The following is a 22,879-nucleotide window of genomic DNA, read 5'->3' on the forward strand; positions in this document are numbered from 1 at the left end:
CCTCTGAAACACTGACTCCAAAAGGTACCCTTTTCAAATGGAATAACCCCCCCCCCCCCACCCCATCAGCCTTAAAGGCTGTATAGGGTTGTTCCTTTTTTTAAAAAAATGGGGATTTGGTGGTAAACTGCTTTGAGGTTGATAATGGAGTACACTTTGTATTGTGCTATCTGATTAATCATTTCATTGATGCGTGGCAGGGGATAGGCATCCAGGTTAGTGTAACGGTTGATTGTCTGGCTGTAGTCAATAGCCAGTCATTTCTCAGTGTGATTTTTCACAACTAACACCTGGGCTCGCCACGGTCTCTTACTGGGTTTAATTACTCCCTCTTTAACCAGTCTCAGCTTGGATAAACTCATGATCCTCTTTGCTGTAAGAAAGGCTCTTAGTGGCAATCAGCCGACACTCGGGGGATAAATCACTGAAAAGGAAGGGAGGTTTGATCTTTAATGTGGACAGACCGCAGTAACTAGCGCAGGGGATGGTAAATGTGGGTAGTGGCCCATCGAAATTTAACACTACACTTTTCATCTGAGACTGAATATCCAATCCCAGTAACACAGGAAAGCAGAGCTCAGGCATTACAAAAAAGCCAAACATCAGCAAGGCAATGTCCCTGCAAATTTAATGTAACTTTACTCTTGTCCCGTACAGTTTTTGTAAGTTCATTATAAGCCATCGATATCTTTCGATTCACTGGATATCTCCACAAATTTAAGGCTTTGGCGACCTTCTCATGGATGTAGCTGTCAGTATTCCCAGAGTCTATTAGGCAATCGAGAGTCTCACCATTCACCTCCCCCTTCATAGTCGACCGTTCCAGTCCGTAACATCCCCCAAGCTTTACAGTCAATTGAATTATCACAGGGGAACTTTCTGCTGATCTCACCTCACTGTCACTTGAAGTCGATTCAGCCGGCTTTTCTGAAAGTTCCTCCTTTTCACAGTTGTCTTCCATTTCTGCAGCCCCAGGATGAATTTTCTTGGCGCTTCTCTTCTTATCAGTGGGAGTACTTTTCACCTTACACGCTTTAGAGAAGTGGCTGAGTTTCCCACAATAGCTGCAGGTAGCAAATCGAGCCAGGCACTTCTGTCTGGGGTGCCAGCTGTTACCACAGAAGTACCATTTGCCAGGAGTTCACCCTTTTCCTTCCTTCGGGGTTCTGGCACTCCTGAATGTTCCCCTTTTCGGTTTCTAGCATTTCACTGGACCTCATGGCAATTCTCAGGGTTTTGGCTAGTGATTGCCCGGTCGTCGGTTAAGGGCTCCATCTCCAGCAGCCTCTGTCGGATGTAACTGGAGTTGATTCAGTTGACAAAAGCATCGAGCATCAAGGCATTGTGGTGTTGTTGCACATTAATTGCACTGACATCGCAATCGATTGCCAGTGAGTCGAGGGCTAGTGCATAGGCAGCATCACATTCCCCGGGTTTCTGGTGTCTAGTCAGCAACTGGTGTCGAGCAAGTACCAAGTTCCGAGGCGCTGCACAGTAACCAGTCAGATGTTCCCGGGCTATAGCCAGAGTGGTAGCTCCTTGCATTACGGCAAAAGGGACCTCACCCAGCAGGGAATTCAGGTGGCCCCACTATATCACCTCATAGACCACATTGTTTCAAGCCATGTAGTAATCAAAACAAGCAATCTAGTGGTTGAAAATTTCTCTAGCCCTCGGGGCAGACTGGTCGATTATCAGCCGCTCTGGCTGAGTGCTCAATCCATTTCTGCTAATAAAATTGAAGTGCCATTTGATGAAGTAGATAAAGACGATGTGGTCAAACAATAATCATGGCTTTTATTAGCAGAAACTAATGGTACAATAATGAAAGACAATGGGTGCATGCACAGTTATACCCAAGGGGAGTGTCTTTAATACTAGAGATAATGCACAGCCAATGTTAGTACAGCAAGGCTAGTCAAAGGGAAGACAGACAGCTTAGCAAAGATTCACCACAGGCAGCTCTCCTGAAACTTCAGTCCTTGAGATACAATTAAAAGAAAATCATTTGCAAAACTAGCCAGTGTCACTTCTTGTGAACACACAATTCCTTTTCAATGTTGATCATAGAGAGTTGAGATTTACGGTCAAAAATCAAACTGCATCAGATCTTGCAGCCATCATAATGGCGTCAGATGGAAATTCTTTTCAACCACTGAAGACTGCAAATCATCACTTTTCATTAGATGTACTCAAGAAAGAGAGCCGTCCTACTCAATGTATTCAAAAGAGCAAACTGGTCACAAAAAGATGAATAACAAAATATTTATGACCTTTAATACAGCCTCATCAGTATCATGGATGTATTGGATAGATCACACTCTCTGTAACAGAAATGTTCACACAGTTGAGCACCTTCAGAGAGGATGGTGGAACATGAGGACATCTCAAACAGAGGAAAAGATGCTAGGGAATGAAACTGCAAAATGGCAGCATTTTCAGAGCCTCTGTGGCAACAGCGCTGCCGTGGACCCGTGGGGAGTGAGAAGCGGAGCTACAGCAATCCTGCGAGGTCCAGCTGCCCAGTCAACTGCCGTAAGCTCTATACAGGCTTTGAACAGTCCGTTAAAGGAGTTGACAGTAGTTTCATTTAAAATCCCACGACCGTGGGGTCTGCGCCCAAGATGGTGGTGCCCATGAGGGGTTGCAGACTCCAGAAAAGCAGAGAACTAGCTCAGGGCACCAGAAAATGGGGAGAACACTCCCCCATCTGAGAAGGAGAAGCAGAGGAGATGACCCACGGGATGGTGACCACAGCGGTGGACCAGTGAGCAGGCTCTGCAGCTGAAAGACCCACACAAGCAGCAGGTGGGCTGCTGCCAACTCGAGGCAAGGAACCCACGGAGGTCGTAGGCTGCCGTCAGGAGACACGTCAGGCTGTGGCCTGCTGCAGAGTGGCTCAAGGCTAACTGAGGGGGTACCAGGTATCAGAGCTGGGATGCGAGGGGGGTGCTGAAGGGTTCCTGACCATGTCGGAGGTTTGGATATGGAGATTGGGTTGCCAATGGTTAGGACTGGACTCTGTATGGCTGCGGAGGTGCTGAAGGTGAAATCTACAAACACTCAGTGATCCTGGGTGCTTCTTGGTGATTCTTGGTGACTTTCTTTCTCTGACTGTAAGAGGTGTTCCAGGCAATTTCTGCCGATGGCAAATCTGTCTGCCTTATGGCAGGCAAAAGCAATTTAATGTAATTTTAAATCACAGTAATTGGAATCTTGAGATATTGCCATGTACCTACATATGTGGAATCAAACTATACACTCAAACCAAAAGCCCACCTTCATCAGAGTTGAATAGTTCCATACTCTTCAAGGCACAATGCAGACAATTACATGTTCAAACTCCTTTCATACGGTTAAACAGGAAAATTTGCAGATGTTGGGGACCAGTGCAATACACAAATATGCTCAGCCCTGAACCATTGGTTACCCTTTACTTCCGACAGATGCTGTTACTAACTCAGTTTCTCCAGCACATTTGTCAATTTGATTTCATACAGCCAGTCTGAGAAAAATCTGTAAACACACAGGAGAATGACCTGCAGAAATCTGAAGCTAAATACAATCTACTGGAGGAACTCAGTGGGTCGAGTAGCATCAATGGAAAAAAAAATGGATAATGTTTTGAGCCAAACATCAGGAGGGAGGCACTGCAAAAGCATGGTGAAGAGAGCAGGCTAGGAGAGGAGTGATTGAGCCCCATGCAGGATTGGCAAACAAGGCAGAGGGTGAAATATGTCGGACAAAGGCAAAGGAGTGGCTGATGCTGTAAGGTAAAAACATCATGAGTTGGGACCAGAGAAGGAGTCACCCAGTACTAAGGAGTAACAGGATGCAGGTGTGACCTTGTACGCTCAAGATAAGTGTGGCAATAACAAGATGATGTGCAGCAGACTAACAGAGAAGGGTAGCAACAGCTTATTCATTGGACAATGTAATGGTATGATAATTTACTAAGTGCGTGTCCTGAGGTATAAAAAAAACACCACTTGCTGATATCGGGAGAATGCGCCTTCTCCAACTAACACTGTTAGTTGCAAGTGTTACAATCCGGTAATAAAGAACCTTGATTTTGACTCAGCCTGGTGTCTGACTCACTCATTCTCGAACAAAGCAGACCTAACAATTTGGTGACCCCGACATGATGGGTGAGTGGACACTAGACGACGGTTTCTGTTTTTCTTGACAATCATCTCAGCCGGCAGACAAAAAGGTCCAGAGAAGCCTGTTTTAACAAAATTCTCTCTTAAAATCTTTATGATTGTCAGTAAGAACTGGAGATCGGACAAATTAGACGATTATAATTGAAGGTCGTCACCTGCCAGGATTGTAACACGTAAGTGTTTACAGACAAAACTATAAAAGTCCTTAAGGTGTTTTAGTGACATTTGATAAGTGCTTCGCCGACAAACTACTAGAGTTTAAAAAGTCTTTATTGTGACGTTGCAAAGTCCAATAGAGTGAGAAGGTGGTCTAAGAACATTTGGGGACCTGAGTTTTCTGCCCTAAACCGGTTATTAAGAGGAGAAATCTCCCACGTGAAGGTTGGGCTTTGAAAGAAAACGAAGGTTCAGGCTTATTGGTCTCCATTGTATAAGACTCGCTTATAAATGTCCGGTAGGTATAATAATGTCTGTACACTTGAAAACTTAAGAATTTATTTCCCAAATTTGCCATGGTGGAATACCACAGCAGACATTAGAGACCTTGAGACGACAAAAAGAGTACTCAGAGATGCCTGCCTGGTGAACAAGGGTGACGACCAAAGACTGCAAAAGCTGTGTCCGGATCAGGTAGGAGATATCAATGAAAAAGTTGACAGAATCTTAAGAGACACACGGTTTATTTGAAATATTTTTGACAAGTTAAATGAGGGTATTCCCAGCATCACCAAGGAGATAAAGTTACGTAAATTCATAGATTGGTATAGGGAAACTGGACAAAAATATAGCCCAAAAACTTGGTTTCCTCGTTGTAACCTAACTTTCAGACCTCTTTGGGAAAACAGAGAGTGGAAGACGAGCAATCAGAGTATACAGGACAGTCTGAGGTCCACCGGAGGACCAGACTTGGAGACTGTTTCATTAAAAAACTTTTGTCATCCGGCCTGCAAGGAGACATTTTTAAAGGCGATTTTTGTTAACATAGATCCTCTAAACGGACAAGAACCTAAATTAAGAGAGGCATTAGGAAGCGACCCCGCAGCAATGGCTGCACAGTTGCCTGCTAAGACCTTTGACCAAGTTATTAGGGAAATTAATCAGGAATTAGAGAAGCAAAATACCAGTAAAGAGGCATTGGAGAAACAAAGAATTCTCCGAAAATGTGTAGATCGCTGGAGGAAGATGGGGTGGTTACCCGGGAGCGCCGAGATGTTCCTGACAGGTGAGGGAAACAAAATTCTAAAGCGTAGGATCTTAGATAAGCTGGAAGAAACAAAACGAGACATAGAAAGGAAAATCTTTAATCGAGAGTCTGCACAAAAAAAGATGAGAGACAAGGAGATGCGTTACCGCGATGTCCTAGCTCTATTCGAGGAGTTTAGTCTCCCTGATAACCCACCTATTATGGCCCCTGTAGAAATAGCTTGTAGACCCCCGCCCTATGCATACGTTGAGTCACAAGGTACCCCTGACACCCCAGATGGGACCCAGAAGTCACGTCCCTTATATCCAGATATTGAAACACTGGGACATGACGGGAACATCGGGAATGGGGTCACGTCAGTCAAGATACAGGCCCCTTTACTTAAAATAAAAGGGGGATTAATAGACATCGAGACCCCTGCAGGATCCAAGAAAATAGAAGAAGACTTAGAGACACAGAAAAGGAACATGAAAAAGGTTCAGGATAACGTTGAAAACTTAAACAAAGATGTGATTGTGCTCGGGCAGATAAGTAAGGAACAAAAAGAATTAATGGTAGATGTATTGAGAGAAATGGAAAAGATAACTCCAACACTGTCAGCAGAACTCCAAGCTGGAGGAACAGTAATAGGAGCAAAGGACGAAAAGTGTAGTACAGATGAGGAAACGAGATACGACCCACCATGGGAGGGAAGTAGCACAAGAGAACTCGGGAAGGAGAAGAGTAGACATGCCCGCCTGGACATAGTTAGGACGAAAGAGAAAGATGTGAAACCACTAGACAATGACCGAAGAAATTATCTTAAAGACAAGCGTGAACGATATACCTCCGACTCTGAGACATCAGGACCTGACGGGGACAGTGACAGTAGTGACGAAGAGGTGTCTGAACAGGGAGGAAAAAATAGATGTATTCCAAGAGTAAAGATGGAACAGAAATCCCCAAAATTGAGATATCAATGCCCATTGCTGATCACGGGGTGGGGAAATCAAAAGTATGTACCCTGGTCACGAATGGACTTAGAGAGTCTAATGAAAAGACTTCCTCCATTAAGTAATGGGGCTGGTCCATGGATTTCTTGTTTCGAGCGAGAAACCTGTCAGGAACAATTAGTACTTGCAGATGTCAGAACTATCATGATAAAAATGAAGGCAGAAGGAGCCCTGAAGCAAATAGAGAGAACACTCAATAGCGGAAAATTGGGGGACGAAATAGAATTTGACCCACTTCGAAATAGATTTTGGGAAGCACTTAGAGAAGCATTCCCTACACCCTATAGTCTGGACGCCTTGGTAACCCTCCAACTAAAAGAAGGGGAAGGTGCGCATGAGTACCTCTCTTGAGCGTGGGACTTATGGGAAACTGGGACTGGAGAAAGACCGGACCATAGCCCCCTAGGAAATGCTCATTTTCGAAATGGGACAATAAACGGACTACCTGGTCCAGTTCAAGCATAATTAAGGGACATTGTGGGGTTAGAGACGATGCCAGAGGACTTGTGGAAAAGACACCTGACACATGCACTCAAACGACATCGTCAATCAGAACAGGCTAAGTCAGAAAGTGCATCCCAGAAGGGAGTGGACAAGACAACCGATAAATTGATGTAAGTCATAGAACAAATAGAGATAAAACTTGCAGCCCAACAGATAGTCCCACAGGCCATGGGGCCAGTGATAAATCCGGGACCCCAAGAAAGGAATGGTTGGGAAAGACCACGAAGTACCATGTATAGAGGAGAACATACCCTATGCTGGCACTGCCACAATCCTGGACACTACCAGCGGGACTGTCCAGAGGCTGGGAGAGGAAGGGGCATAGGATTACCCTCTATTAGAGGTAATAGAGGAAGAGGAGGAAATTTAAGAGGACAAGCAAGGGGTAGGGATGGACACATCGATCGGCCCCAGAAAATTGGGGGATGGCAGAGAGATCAACCAGTACAGGCACCCCAGTATGACGACGATATTTGGGAAGGTGCTGAATTAGATTATTGACGGGGCCCTGGAGAATCAAAAATCACGCCTCCCTGGGAGCCACCGAAAATTTGGGGGACGGTGAATGGAGAAAAAATTGAATTTATGATTGACACAGGGGCAGCAGTAACGACCGTAATTAAACAACCCCCAGGGAGCACATATTCGGGCAAAACATTACCTACAATAGGATTCTCCGGGATAAGGGAAACACAGCCCTATACCGATAACATCGACATGACATTTGGACGACAAAGGGTCAGAGCACCTGTCCTAGTTGTGCCAAGCTGCCCCATTAATTTATTGGCAAGGGACGTTCTTACTAAACTGGGGATAACCATACAATGTTCTGAGAAGGGCCTTCGGTTAACATGCCCAGGGGACACAATACAGAGGGAAGGACAGTTTGTACTAATGACCCCAACCAATGCTTCAGAAGACTCTGTGGAGGTTATTATTTTCTGGAGTCGATTACTGTATGACGAACCAGGCCAGGTCTGATTAAACAGTTTTTTGAGTGGAGGGCCAGTATTCCCCAGTATGGGGAGTACCAATACCCACTGGATCCCATGCATGTAACATTAAATTATACCATCCTCCGGACCTGGAGTATGAGGAGAGGTGGGACTCTCTAAAAGAAGGGAAGACAGAAATGATACATTGTTCATTTATCTTTGTGGGAAAGGAGGGAATAGCTGCTATGGTTATCTTGTCGGAAGAACAAATGGAGTGGTTCCACTTAGGAGTAGAAAGTGTACCGCATGTAACCTTGGGAATTGCCAAAGTTCACCACGCCCGACAGTTGGGACCGATGGTGAAGGAGGCAATGGGGTGTGAATACAGGCAGACGGAAGTCCAGGGATATTCCATCTCGGAGGGAGGGAAATTTGTCAGACTGAATATTGAAGCATGGGACCGGGTAGTAAATGAGAAAGTAGAAAGAGACCGACCCATAAAAGTATATTGATCACGGGGACTCAGACAAATATCTTTCTGATCTGAGCCCACAGATATGGACAACGGGGCCTTACGATGTGGGAGCAATAAAAGGGGAGGTATTTCTGGAATTAGCCAACCCCAGGCAGAAACCGATATGGAAAAAACAATACAGTTTGTCGCCCAGCCAGGAGGAGGGTATTAGGGGAACGATAGGAGGGTTAATGGAGACAGGGGTTTTAAGGGCGGCACCAGACATCATGTGGAACACGCCCATCTTGCCTGTCCCCAAACCAGGTAGAAAAGACTGGAGGATGGTACACGACCTCCAGGAAATTAACTCTGCTACCAAGACCATCGGGAGACCAGTCCCAGACCCATACGTTGCACTTAGGGCTCTGAGTCCAGATCACGAATACTACACTGTCATTGATCTGGCAAAAGCATTCTTTTGCTTAAAATTAGCCGAGGAATGCCAAGACTGGTTCGCTTTCACTTACCAAGAGAATCGGTACACATATACTAGATTACCTCAGGGTTATAAGGACAGTCCAGGACTGTTCAATCAGGCCCTTAGTGAAATCCTAGTGAAATTGAAGCTCCCAGAAGATGTTACGCTGATTCAGTATGTAGATGACCTGCTATTAGCAGGAAGAACGGCACATGGGTGCCTAATGGGGACAGCAGTTTTACTCAGGGGCCTAGGTGAGGCAGGGTTTAAAGTAAAGAGGTCGAAATGTCAGATCGGAAGGAGGGTGGTAACTTTCCTAGGAAGACTCGTCGGTAAAAATGGTACGGTCATGTCCGAGACACATTGGGAAACGATACTAGGTTATCGAAAACCGACAACAGTACAAGACATGTTAGCATTTTTAGGGCTCTGTGGATACAGTCGAACTTATGTCCCAGGATATGTGAGTTTGACCCAGGGTTTGAGGGAAATGGTCACGGAGATAGGTCACCGGAGGCTTAAGGAACCAGTCAGGTGGAATGTAGAATGCGAGGCGGTTTTCCTGCATGTTAAACAGGAATTGGGGAAAACGATCAGCCTGGCTAATCCGGATTATAGTAAAGAATTCTGCTTGGACGTGGCTGAAACTGGGGGCATTGTTAGCTCAGTTCTGTATCAGAAGGATAGAGGACGAAGGAAGATATTGAGTTACTATAGTTGCAGACTAGACAATGGAGAAAGAGGAAAGGCCCCATGTCTCTGATATCTTGCAGCAGTAGCTAGAACGACACAAAAAACCGCACATATTGTTCTCTGTCATCCCCTGGTTATTAATACAGACCACAGTGTCTCAGCCCTTTTAATGTCTAGTGCCTTCAGCTTCTCAGCCAACAGATCTATTAAGATGGAGGACGCCCTTAAGGGTCCTCACATCACCTTCAGGTCGCCAAGGGACAAGTATTCCAACATGGCTAGAGGATTGAACTCGGGATTTATGGAGACGCATGACTGTGTAGCAAGAGTCAAGATAGATTCCAAGCTGAGGGAGAAGCTATTTGAGGAACCCATGGAGGAGGTGGATTGGAAGTTATTTACAGACGGAAGTTGCCATAAAAGTTCAGAGGGTAATGTGGCTGGATATGCAGTGGTAGGATGGGAGGATGATGCACCCTATCTAGTAGAGTCCTCTATCATCCCCCAACCGGCATCAGCACAATTGGCAGAAGTGATAGGGCTCATAAGAGGATTGGAGCTGAGCGAAGGTAAAACGGTTAACATTTATACTGACTCTGCGTATGCTTGGAGTGCAGTCCATATTGAAGCACCAGGCTGGATAAGAAGGGACTTTCGGACTGCAGCCTGACAAAACGTCCGACATGATCCGGTTTTACGGAGACTTGTCAGGGCAGTCATGCTTCCCCGGGCTCTAAGCCTAATTAAGGTGGCAGGCCATTCCCTACAAAACACAAAGGAAAGGAAAGGAAACACAGCGGCTGACAGAGCAGCCAAACAGGTTACTGGATATCAAGAACCTATACAGGGGATGATTCTGAGGTCCCATGGCAAAAAAGAGGAATTAGAGAGAAGAGAAAATAGTAGTAAGTTGAGTGACCAAAAAGAGAAGGAGGGAGAGGGTCCCCCACCAAATATTGAACACCTGATAGAAATACAGGAAAAAGCTAGCCCAAGTGAGAAAGAGGAATGGATGAAACACGGTGCTACACGACAGGAGATCATCTATGACAATTGGACAGCTCCCCAATAGGTACGATAGTTGCCCCCTGCCAATTACTTCCACTATTATTTGAAGAAGCACATGGGCCGACTCACATTAGCGCCACCAAAACTTATAATACGCTTAAACAACATTGGTGGAATCCCCACTTACATGAGCACATTGACAACTTTAGAGCTGAATGTACTATCTGCAATGGGCATAACCAAAGGATCACCTTACCCCACCCGCTTTTACGATTTCCAGTACCGACAGCCCCATGGAAAGAGATCTATACTGACTATACAGATATGGGTACTGACCTTAGGACAAAAGAAGGATACCAATATCTCTTAGTGGCGGTAGATAGGTTCTCACGGTGGGTGGAGGCTGTCCCAATGAAGAGGGCGGATGCGGATAGTGTAATAGGTTGGCTGACGTGAGAGTTGATACCCCGCTACAGGGTCCCCAGCAGAATATGCTCTGATAATGGATCCCACTTTAAGAATGAGCTGATCCGACAGGTTGAAGAATACTTAGGGATCAAACACCGTTTTGGTAGTGTCTATAGGCCTTAGAGCCAGGGGCTAATAGAAAGGGCAAACAGGACGATAAAATCCAAATTAGGAAAGGTTTTGGGTGGGACCAGGTTGAATTGGGTCGAGGCATTGCCATTAGTACTGATGTCTATGCGACAAGAGAAGGCCAAAGATACCTTCCTGTCACCACACGAGATTCTAACGGGTCGACCCATGCCCGGTCCAAAGACTGATCCAGCCTGGGTAAAGAATTGGGAAGAAAGGGAAGTGGAACTGGACCATTATATGCAGATGCTGGGTAATAGGGTTGCTTTAGTTTCACAACAGGTGGCGAATGCAAATAAGGAGAACCTGGACACTGAAGGAGTTCCAGTGAAGGAGAGAAACCTGGTGTACATCCGTAAACCAGGGAAGGTACATTGGACTGAAATTAGATGGACTGGACCATACACTGTTACCGCCGTGACAGATAGGTCGGTAAGAATTGACAAACCAGGGGATAATAATTGGCATCATTTTGCCTTTTGCTCCAAGGCAAAACAACAAGTAGCGAGTATTGGAAAATATGATGAGACTCATGTGGACAATGCCGAGGGCCCTATGGGCATTCCTGCTGATGGGTTGCCAAACAAGCCAACAGAGTAGTTCGGATCCATGCGGGGCCAAAGTTATTCTGAAGATAGATAAAGACAAGGATAGCACCTTCCAGTTCGATCTATGCAGTGTAATAGCGTGTGGTAGGAATGAGGCGTCCTGGAGAGGATATGATGTTTACATGTGTAACTTTCAGAGAGGATATCCGAAGTGGGGCCTACACGTATGTCCGTCCTGGGGTGAGGTTTGGTGGTGGACAGGACCCGACACTAGATGGATAAGAAAGCCCCTTAACAAAGGGTCCAGCAGACCCCTTTATAATTTTTTCACTAAGGTCTCCCTGATACGTGGTGCCGTTACCCATACTATGAAAGGCAAAAATCCCCTGATTTTGGCAGTAAAAGCGGGGCTGAAAAACCCGTGGAATATGAAGGGATGGAGCTCTAAGACATGCGAGGGGGGCACAGGGAGAGAACCTGGAGTCGGAGATCTTCTCTACCTAATGATTGGAGTGTCTGTAAGTGGAAAAAAACCCTTGGGGAGTGGTGAGGTTTGACTTACAAACCTACACAAAGGACATACCCAAACCCACTTCTACAGAGGAGGTAGTGCGAAAATTTGATAGTAAGAAGCTGTCCAGGGGAGAGAAGATAGCAATTGAGAAAGGTATAGATGAGACAAACTCCTGGATAGAACAGATGGGTAAATATGCGGATCAGGCAAGGTAAGGAAACTGCTGGATCTGTGCCCGGGGAAGGCCAACGTTACGGATGAGCAGATCGATTTTTGAGGAGACAGATGCTATGGACTGCACCTTGAACCTAATGTCAGAGTCTAACCCACTGAATAGGTGTCCGACATGGGAACAGGCGTTTCCCATAGCTCCGGCCAATGTGACCCCCCCTATCTTTAGATCCACGGGCATAAGTAATATTACTTGCTTCACCAATAACAACACAGCGGCACACGCTTTCGACATTGGTTGGCTACCCAATGACTCGTGCAGGACTCATGTTGATCTCACGAGCAGCAGAAATGCTACCTGATTGACCCAGGCTAGGGCAGATATTTGGTGGTTTTGCGGAGGTAGAGTGCTGTATAACTGGCTCCCCTCTAACTGGAATGGTTGGTGTGCTTTAGTAACGCTTAATGCACCAGTCCTGATTGTGGAAAAGCAGGAGGGGGACGAGGATGCCCTAGATCTACACCACACAGGGGGTTGGATGTGGAGAAGAAGAAGGAGTGTTGGACCCCTGGGGCCAGAAGGAAGGAACCCTGATGGGGTGTGGATTGAGGCAATTGGCCAAGCCCGGAATATACCAGATGAATTTAAACTAGCTGATGAGATTGCAGCTGGGTTTGAAAACTTTCCTATATTTAGTGCAATCTTTCCCATCACAGCAAATAAAAACGTAAACAGGATCAACCTAATTCACTATAATGTCCAGCGCCTTGCAAATTTGACCAGGGACGTTGTTGAGGCAGTACACCAACAACTGTCAGAAACTTCCCTTATGACGCTTCAGAATAGGATAGTGATTGATATGGTCCTGGCGGAAAAAGGCGGAGTGTGTGCCATGTTTGGAGATCTATGCTGCACTTCTATCTCTAATAACACAGGGCCAGATGGGTCACTCACTAAGGGGCTGACAAAACTTAAGGCATTGGCGAAGGAATTAAAAGCCCAATCTGGAGTCTCTAACCCTGTTTTGTCCTGGTTACATGGAGTGTTTGGGAAATGGGGCACAATGTTGGGACAACTTTTCCTAGGATTGTTCATTTCTGTATCCATTTTTATCACTTATGGCTGTTGTTGTATTCCATGCATTCGAACGCTGGTCATGAGGACCATTGAGAGAGCCTTTGCCAACCGCGATGAGCTGCCTCCAAAATATCAAGCTATACAAGCTGCGGAGCGGGACTATCTCACGTCACAGGAGGCGTCAAAAAATGCTGAGATCGATCCGGAGTCTGATGGAGAATGTGACAGGGAGGAGGGATTATAAAATAGATTGTAGAACAAATATTATAAAATAGATTGTAGCACAAATGTTAACTTTTATCTTAACTAATTACAAATGCTTAGAAGGGATAGCCAGTTATTTGCTTGGGGGAAAACGGGGAGGAAACTTGTAAACGGGCAATGGGATCGGGGAAACGGATGGGGGGTATACGCTAATGAGGGTTGGGGGGAGCCCTCGCCCACCAGCCGAAAAACCCTGTGAACAGAACCCGTATAGAGCTTGGCAATAATAGGCGAACTAATGTAACGCGGTGGTAGCATAGTCAGGGCAAGATTGTCCTCTAAAGAGGACAAAGGAGGGATTGTAAGGTAAAAACATCATGAGTTGGGACCGGAGAAGGAGTCACCCAGTACTAAGGAGTAACAGGATGCAGGTGTGACCTTGTACGCTCAAGATAAGTGTGGCAATAACAAGATGATGTGCAGCAGACTAACAGAGAAGGGTAGCAACAGCTTATTCATTGGACAATGTAATGGTATGATAATTTACTAAGTGCGTGTCCTGAGGTATAAAAAAAACACCACTTGCTGATATCGGGAGAATGCGCCTTCTCCAACTAACACTGTTAGTTGCAAGTGTTACAATCCGGTAATAAAGAACCTTGATTTCGACTCAGTCTGGTGTCTGACTCACTCATTCTCGAACAAAGCAGACCTAACAATGCCCTTCCCAGTCTCTCACACACCTGTCTGTCCTGTGCTCTCTCCACTTCCAGAGTGAAGCCCAGTGCAAACTAAAGGAACATGTCATCATCCCACCTGGGCAGTCTCCAGCCTAATGGCATGAACAGAGAATGGTCTAGTTTCAGGTAACAAGCCCCCTCACTCTCCTTCTGAACCCCCTTCTGCTCTTCTCACCCTTTTTTATCCTACATAACCATCATCCAGATTGGTCCACACTTGCTTCCCTTCCACTCCTCTATCTCACCTCTACTTATCATATTCTAGCAATGACCATCTAATCATCTCTCCACCCTGTATGATTCATCATTCTCCACCTGTCACATTTGTTTTTCTTTCCTCTCTCCTTATCTGGTATCTGCCACTTCTGTGTCTCTTTATCATATTTCACCACTGCCTTCTTGGCAAACCCGTGTGGGGAACCTGTCTCTCCCTTCGAACCATAGAATGCTATAGGAAAGAAAGTCCATTCAGCCCTTCCAGTCTGTGCTCACTACTATTCCATTGATCTGCTCCTACTCATTAACCCTCGAGACCTCTTCCATCCATGTATCTATCCAATTTAATGATAAAACTCATGATCAGGCCTGCATTCACCACATCAGATGGCACCTCATTCAACACTCTCATCACCCTCTGATTGAAGAACTTTCCCTTAAGGTTCCCCCAAACCTTTCCCCTCTCAGCTTAAAACTATAACCTCTCATATTTATCTCCCCCAATTTAAGTGGAAGAAGAAGCCTACTCACATCCATTCTCTATATCTCTCATAATCTTGTAAACCTCGATCAAATCTCCCCTCATTCTTCTTCGGTCCAAGAATGAAGTCCTAACCTGTTTAACATTTCCCTGTAACTCAACTCCTGAAGACCCAGCAACATTATCCAACAATAAGGCTCTAACCGGATATTAAGTAAACAAAGTATTTGAAGAAATTTTATATTTCTCTTTCATTCTTTGAAACAAAATGCCCAGCTTCATAACAATCCTCTACCAATTTCATTCTTTTCTGTTCCCACACTTTCAAAAGTTAATTATTTAATGTAAAAGAAAAAAGCTTAGTTTGCAATAAAGGAGTTTTAAACGGGATTTTACCTTCCGTACCTATAATTCCATTCTTCTTAGTCCAATAACTCCATTAAATGTTTCAACACCCATAAATTATAACTCTGTAAAAGCTGAGAATTCCATTTATAAATACAATGAACCAACCTCTTCTTATCAATCTGAGACAATTCAATCTTGGCCCAAACCAAAGGTTTATCCATTTCAAACATCCTATTAATGATTTTCAACTGTGTCGATTCATAGTAATTCTGAAAATGAGGAAGCTGAAGTTCTCCTAAAGCATACTTCCAAGTCAATTTCTGCAATAAAATATAACATTTTACCTTTCCATAAAAATTTCCTCACCAAAGCATTGAAATCTTTGAAAAATCTTTGGGGAATTCTACAAGGAATAGACTGAAAAAAAATATTAAATGCGAGGAAAGACATTCATTTTCACACAATTAACTCATCCTATTAATGTTATTGGTAAATCTTTCCACCAATTTAAATCATATTTAATTTTAGACAACAAAGCTAAATAATTCAACTCATATAAATTATTATAATTATCATCTATTATAATTCTTAAATACTTAATTTGATCAGATCACTTAAATTTTGCAATATGTTTACAAGACGAATAATCCGCATCAGCCAAAGGCATAATTTCACTCTTATCCCAATTAATCTTGTATCCCGATAATTCACCATATTGCTCCAGTCTTGCATGCAAACTCCCCAAAGATTGCATAGTTTGCATTAAATATATCAAAACATCATCTGCAAATAAATTTATTTTATATTCATCTGCTTTCACCTTAATATTACCATCTTGTCTAATTAACTGAGCCAAAGGTTCAATGACCAATGCAAATAAAGCTGGTGACAAAGCACAGCCCTATCTGGTTGACCTAGATAATATAAACAAAGAAGATAACGGTCTATTTGTCACGACTGTAGCCGTAGGATGCCCCCCAAAGTTCCTCAACATGGTTATCCAACTGCATGAAAACCAACAAGGTCGGGTCAGATACAGCAATGAGCTCTCTGAACCCTTCTCCATTAACAATGGCGTGAAGCAAGGCTGTGTTCTTGCACCAACCCTCTTTTCAATCTTCTTCAGCATGATGCTGAACCAAGCCATGAAAGACCTCAACAATGGAGACACTGTTTACATCCGGTACCGCACGGATGGCAGTCTCTTCAATCTGAGGCGCCTGCAAGCTCACACCAAGACACAAGAGAAACTTGTCCGTGAACTAATCTTTGCAGACGATGCTGCTTTAGTTGCCCATTCAGAGCCAGCTCTTCAGCGCTTGACGTCCTGTTTTGCGGAAACTGCCAAAATCTTTGGCCTGGAAGTCAGCCTGAAGAAAACGGAGGTCCTCCATCAGCCAGCTCCCCACCATGACTACAAGCCCCCCCACATCTCCATCGGGCACACAAAACTCAAAACGGTCAACCAGTTTACCTATCTCGGCTGCACCATTTCATCAGATGCAAGGATCGACAACGAGATAGACAACAGACTCACCAAGGCAAATAGCGCCTTTGGAAGACTACACAAAAGAGTCTGGAAAAACAACCAACTGAAAAACCTCACAAAGATAAGTGTATACAGAGCCGTTGTCATACCCACTCCTGTTCGGCTCCGAATCATGGGTCCTCTACCGGCATCACCTACGGCTCCTAGAACGCTTCCACCAGCGTTGTCTCCGCTCCATCCTCAAGATTCATTGGAGCGCCTTTATTCCTAACATCGAAGTACTTGAGATGGCAGAGGCCGACAGCATTGAGTTCATGCTGCTGAAGATCCAGCTGCGTTGGGTGGGTCATGTCTCCAGAATGGAGGACCATCGCCTTCCCAAGATCGTGTTATATGGCGAGCTCTCCACTGGCCACCGTGACAGAGGTGCACCAAAGAAAAGGTACAAGGACTGCCTAAAGAAATCTCTTGGTGCCTGCCACATTGACCAACGCCAGTGGGCTGATATCGCCTCAAACCGTGCATCTTGGTGCCTCACAGTTCGGCGGGCAGCAACCTCCTTTGAAGACCGCAGAGTCCACCTCACTGACAAAAGACAAAGGAGGAAAAACCTAACACCCAACCCCAACCAACCAATTTTCCCCTGCAACCGTGTCTGCCTGTCCCGCATCGGACTTGTCAGCCACAAACGAGCCTGCAGCTGACGTGGACATTTACCCCCTCTATAAATCTTCGTCCGCGAAGCCAAGCCAAAGAAGAAGAAGAAGCCGTAGGATTTTTATATAAAGCCTTAACCCAGCCAATAAAAAAAGAGGCCCAAATCTAAACTTTTCCAACACTTTAAACAAAAAAACTCCATTCCACTCAATCAAAGGCATTTTTGGCATCAAGAGCAATTACCATGGGTTGGTCATGTTGCTCCCGAGAAATATTAATTAAAGAAATCAACTTCACAATATTATCTGCTGAATATTGATTTTTAATAAAACCCACCTGGTCTACATGAATCAAATCTGGTAAATATTTAGTCAGTCTATTAGTTAGAACCTTGGCAACAATTTTATAATCTACTTTTAATAAAGAAATAGGTATATAAGATCCCACTTTCAATGGATCACTATCCTTCTTGGGAATAACTGTAGTAAGTGCTCTAGAAAAAGAATCTGGAGAAGAGCAAGTCTCTGTCGCCTACTTCAATACATCCATCAATAGAGGAATTAATAAATCCTTAAACTCTTTATAAAAATCATAAGTAAAACCATCCACCAGGCATTGATTGCAATGCATCGCTTGTCCCTTTTTTTTAAGTTTGTAGGGGGTTGGGGGAGGGAATGGGAGGGGGATTTAGAGGTAGTCTTATATATAAAATTTTACTTTTGCTGTTTTTTTATATAAAAAAGTACGACATGAATTTGGATCAAGTTTGAAATTGTTGATGTTTGTTAAGTGGTTTTATAGTAAATAATTTGTTTTAAATACTGAAAATTTGGCCTCATCAATGTCTTAAACAACTTCAACATAACATCCCAACTCCTATATTCAATATTTTGATTTATAAAGGCTAAAATGCAAAAAGCTTGCTTTGAGAGGGGAAAACGCTGGGCCTCAATGATCAGGTTCCCTGTTGAGCCTTTGATGAGCATGGCCCCCAGAGCAAGTTGAATGAGGTGCAGGGGCAGGTGGCAGTGAGCGACCGGCCTGTCAACCTGTGGTTCCATTGCCTCATTCAATTTGCTTGGGGAGCCGTGCTCTTCAAAAGCTCAGCATGGAGCCTGATTACCAAGGCCCAGCGCTCCCCTCAAAGCAAGCAATCGATCATCTGCCCCCCGTGCTGGTGGGCCCTGCCCATTGCCCTGGTGACAGATTTCTCTCCCTTCCACCCTCATGTGCCTTTCAATCAATCGGCATTTGCACAGTGGAGTCGGGGAGAGAGTTGGGGGGCAGGGGGAGAGAAATATGCCTGGACCTCTGCATGCGGCAGGCAAGATGACATGTTGCTGCTGTTCCACATGTGCAAGGAAGCTTGGGGGGGGGGGGGGGGGGGTGGGCTCTTATATGCCGTCAAATACAGTTATTTGACACAATGTGAAATATGATGGTGCAATACATTACCAATTGGTTTATGTAGGTGAGATGAACAAGGAATTGTTTTCAAGTTTATTTTTTTCAAATTCAATGATTTTATTGATGAAAGCATCATGATTAAGTCTTGCTAAACATCAAATCTAGAACATATAATTGTATTTTATTTGGTTTTATTAACTTTATTACAATTCCCAATCTAGGATTAATGCGCAGAATATGTGATTAAAAGTCATTGGTATGGATTCTGGAAGAAATGCTCACTCACCATTTTGCTTAACTTTACATGTTGGTTAATATTAAAGTAATCACCTATTATTAGATTAAACACTGAGGAAAATGTTTGTGTTCCATTTCAACATTGTGGAATTGCTTCCAGCTACTTAAACCTTCCTACCTCCCTCACATTGTGGGCAGCCCAGTTACTGCAGCGCCAGAGACTGGGGTTCGAATCCCACACTGTCTGTAAGGAGTATGTACATTCTCTCCGTGTCTGCATGGGTTTCCTCTGAGTGCTCTGGTTTCCTCTCACCTTTCAAAACGTACTGCAAGCTAATGGGTTATTTGGGCACCACAGTCCATTACTGGGCTATATTTAAAGTAAGAGTCTGATCATCTATCTCCTCAACAATGATTATTCTACAAGGATAATAATGCAAAGATCTTCCACATAAAAGTCAGTGGATCTATCCATATCAACTGGCTTTTCAGTCAAGGATACTGAACAAATATTGCAGCACAACAAAGATTCACACCATACATGGCGATACAGGACTTCCTATTGTTCTACTTGTACATCGTGCCATTTAATGCCATTCTTCTATTTGCCAACAGCAAAGATGAATTTGTCAAATAGGAGGAAGGCATATTGCCTCTTTGAGCAGAGATTAACGATCATGTCAGAGGATACGGATGGCATATCCTATAATTTTCATTTTATTATCTTATTCATTCATTTTCTAAACCATGTTTACTACTTATTGAAATTATTTGGTTACGTCTTTTGTTTTTTTCAGATGGAACCTACTGCTTAAACGTGACCGTTTCTTTCCTTATGGCCAGCTTTTCCATCTATTACAAGCTCCCGCTTTTTTTTAAAGTGAGTGTTATTTTGGGGCTTGGCGTAGGCTTCAAATCATTCACAGCTCACAGACTCAGAGGTATCACTGAATGTTGACTATAAACAAAGTAATGCTCTGGAAGAAGTCAAAAGAACAATGGTTGTTTATCTAAGGGGGAAAGAAAACAGATGGGACACTTACGGATAGCCATGCGATTATGTGCTTGGGACAAAATAAACAGTATTTCAGCAAGTCATCTAAAACAGAGGTGAACTAACTGTGCTAAATGGACAATTCTACTGATTCTCCTTATCAGAGGAGTTGCTGGACCATTATGATGGCCATTTTGATTGATCCGTATCTGGGTAAAGGAAGCAGGATCATTTCTGCATTTGGATCATGACCATTCTGATGGTCATTTCATTTGACTTGTGCTTGGAATTTGGAAGCATCGTGGAAGTCATGTTTTATTTCCTCTATGCAAGGAAGAGGGGAGTTGTGACAACCATTCATATGAAAGGATATTTCTCCAGAAGCAACTTGACAAGGATTTGTGAGTTTTCAGCAGTCTGAGCACTCTGTTTCTCACCTCCTTCATAATTACTTCTGAACAACAGTTTAAAAATCTGAGTTTCAACTCGGAATATCTAAGATTGAACTTTGGGAACGACTTTCCAGAATTGAGCCTAAGCTATAATGCTTTGGGTATTCCACACACACAAGTATACTCGCGCATAGTTTGGGGCTAAGCTTAGATAAGTTAAGATATTATATTATTAAATAATATATTTATTAATGATTACCAAAAAATAACATTACTTTGGTGATTTTTTTATTGCTGCTGGTCTCCAACGTAACACATCTCACAAGTCTGTGCCAACCCTCCTCGTCAGTGTGTCAGTGCATGTTCATTGTGCTTGAAATCATCCACTCAGAGTGGAATGAGAAGCAAATATGTTTGTTTGAAGTACTTTCCTTCCCCAGGCCAAAAGTGCAATAATGGATAACATTCTGCAGGGTAGAGCTAAGTGGGGTACCAGTGTACTGCCTAGTTACATCATCCCATTTGCAACCCAGATGCAGTCTTATTGGTAGCACATACTTTGAAGCCACAGGTAGTGGAAATATTTTTTAAAAATCAGGAACACAGCAAACCGCAAGCCTTAAATTGTTTACTTTTTGCACACTTGGGCTGCTTGACAAAAACTCCATTCGTCATGCCAACAGGCTGGCAAAATGGTCTAACTTTGAATATGCTCAAAGTTGCAGAAACAGAAGGGTTAAATAATTTTAAACTAAGCAATACATTTAGTGCTTGCAACATTTTTAGATATGTACCAAATAAGGGATAAGGCCAAGAAACCAACAAATCGAGATACTGCACTTTATTAGGCTGTAATCTAAATCAAGCTCTAACACCATCAACAGGCTTTGGAAGAGCAGCCAAATATTAAAGCAGCTATGTGCTTATGCTTTTTAACTTTGAAGTAATGTGCCATAATTTTTATAGTTAAATCAAAACAAGAAGTTTCAAAACCAAAAAAAAATATTTAGAACAGTCATGCTTGTTGGAAAAACAAAGCTGGGGAAATTCAGCAGGTCAAACTATGAGCCTTTCATCCCGCAATGCTGGGTTTCTCCAAGCTTTGTGTTTTTAACTTTAATCATAATGTCTGCAGACATTCGCGTTTTATTCGGGCCTGTTGTGTTTTTTCTTTTCCAGCTGATGTCAACTGCCTTCAGACAAACCAGAGGAATTTCTGAAATAAAGTGACTATTTTTGAAAAGTACTTGGAAACTGCATCAGAGTTCAAGATTATTCCCCCCTGCTCCCCCCCTACCCCACCAAAGTTAATTGTTTCTTGAGATTATTTTATGATTATTTAGTTCACAGTGTAAAACTTGACCTATCACCGTGGTCAACAACATTGCAACAAAAGACTGGAAAACAAAATGCTTCATCAATTGAATAGTTTACTTACAATGGAGCATTCCTGCTGCAGAGGTCTCCCTTCAGAGCTATACCATCAAATAAAGAAGCTTATTCCAGACATATTATCCATCTGAAGATGCCCAAAAAATATTAATATAATTTACTTAAAATTATATTATTTTAAGTTCCAAAATGCCCCTGAATAATTAAAAAAGAAATTATTTGGCATTGTCACCATTTTTTCTTTCGAAACATTATACATATACCTTTGTATTAACAAAGTTCAAACACTGAGAATGAATTCTTTACACTGATGCAGAATGGAGAGAATACAATTCCAAGATTGTAAATGGCTGACAGTCATATATTTTCAAGAATGAAGTTGTGTATGCAGTTGTTTTGAATTCCAATGTCATTAGCATGATCAGGTGGAATAATTTGAAAATGTGAGCACACTCTTGACTGTCAAAATAACATTATGCATATTGGCCTTTTAATTTTATAAACCTTTGTATAATTTCCCAGCCCTACACTGTAAACAAATTTATTAATGCAAATTTTCTTTTAAAATTGTATTTCAGTTGGTTTTACTTCCAGACTTTGATGATGCCATCTCGTGAAGCAGTTACGATAAAACCTTGAGTGGTTTGGAAAGCAGCAAGATCTGTGATAATATCATGGTGCCCAATTGGGAGAGATTCTGGACCTCTGCGAGGCACATCTTCCGATGATCCAACTTTTTGCTTGTTGTGAATTTCCTTCCAAAAGAAAAGAATTGCTCTCAATGAACTAGGAAACATAAAATTCCAAAGATTAACTACAAATGTCATTCAGAAACACAATTTCTATAAAAGGAAAAAGAGATTACTGCATTTTTCAGACAATCCTTTCAAATTTTGGGCTGTCGCATAGCTTCATGAATCAATTTTGTCATATTAAATGCACCAATCAAAAGTCAATTTGCTTGATTGTTTATATCTTTTAGC

The 22,879-nt window shown here is 43.2% G+C and overlaps 1 protein-coding gene across 3 annotated transcripts in view; it reads right to left on the reverse strand.

Moving 5' to 3' along the window:
- Positions 1-21,330: 21,330 nt before the first annotated feature.
- The window catches only part of pik3r4 (phosphoinositide-3-kinase, regulatory subunit 4), a 98,630-nt gene continuing 97,081 nt past the window's right edge, over positions 21,331-22,879 (reverse strand). For 2 of the 3 annotated variants that reach the window (XM_069906799.1, XM_069906782.1), the window contains exon 19: positions 21,331-22,651. In XM_069906799.1, the coding sequence (XP_069762900.1) occupies positions 22,481-22,651 (171 nt within the window). In that variant the 3' untranslated portion in view covers positions 21,331-22,480. Of the gene's footprint in view, positions 22,683-22,879 lie in introns of all 3 variants that reach the window. The other variant, XM_069906791.1, reaches the window with a different exon arrangement.

Source organism: Narcine bancroftii, chromosome 1, assembly GCF_036971445.1.
Source record: "Narcine bancroftii isolate sNarBan1 chromosome 1, sNarBan1.hap1, whole genome shotgun sequence".
In the NCBI taxonomy this organism is placed as follows: domain Eukaryota; kingdom Metazoa; phylum Chordata; class Chondrichthyes; order Torpediniformes; family Narcinidae; genus Narcine; species Narcine bancroftii.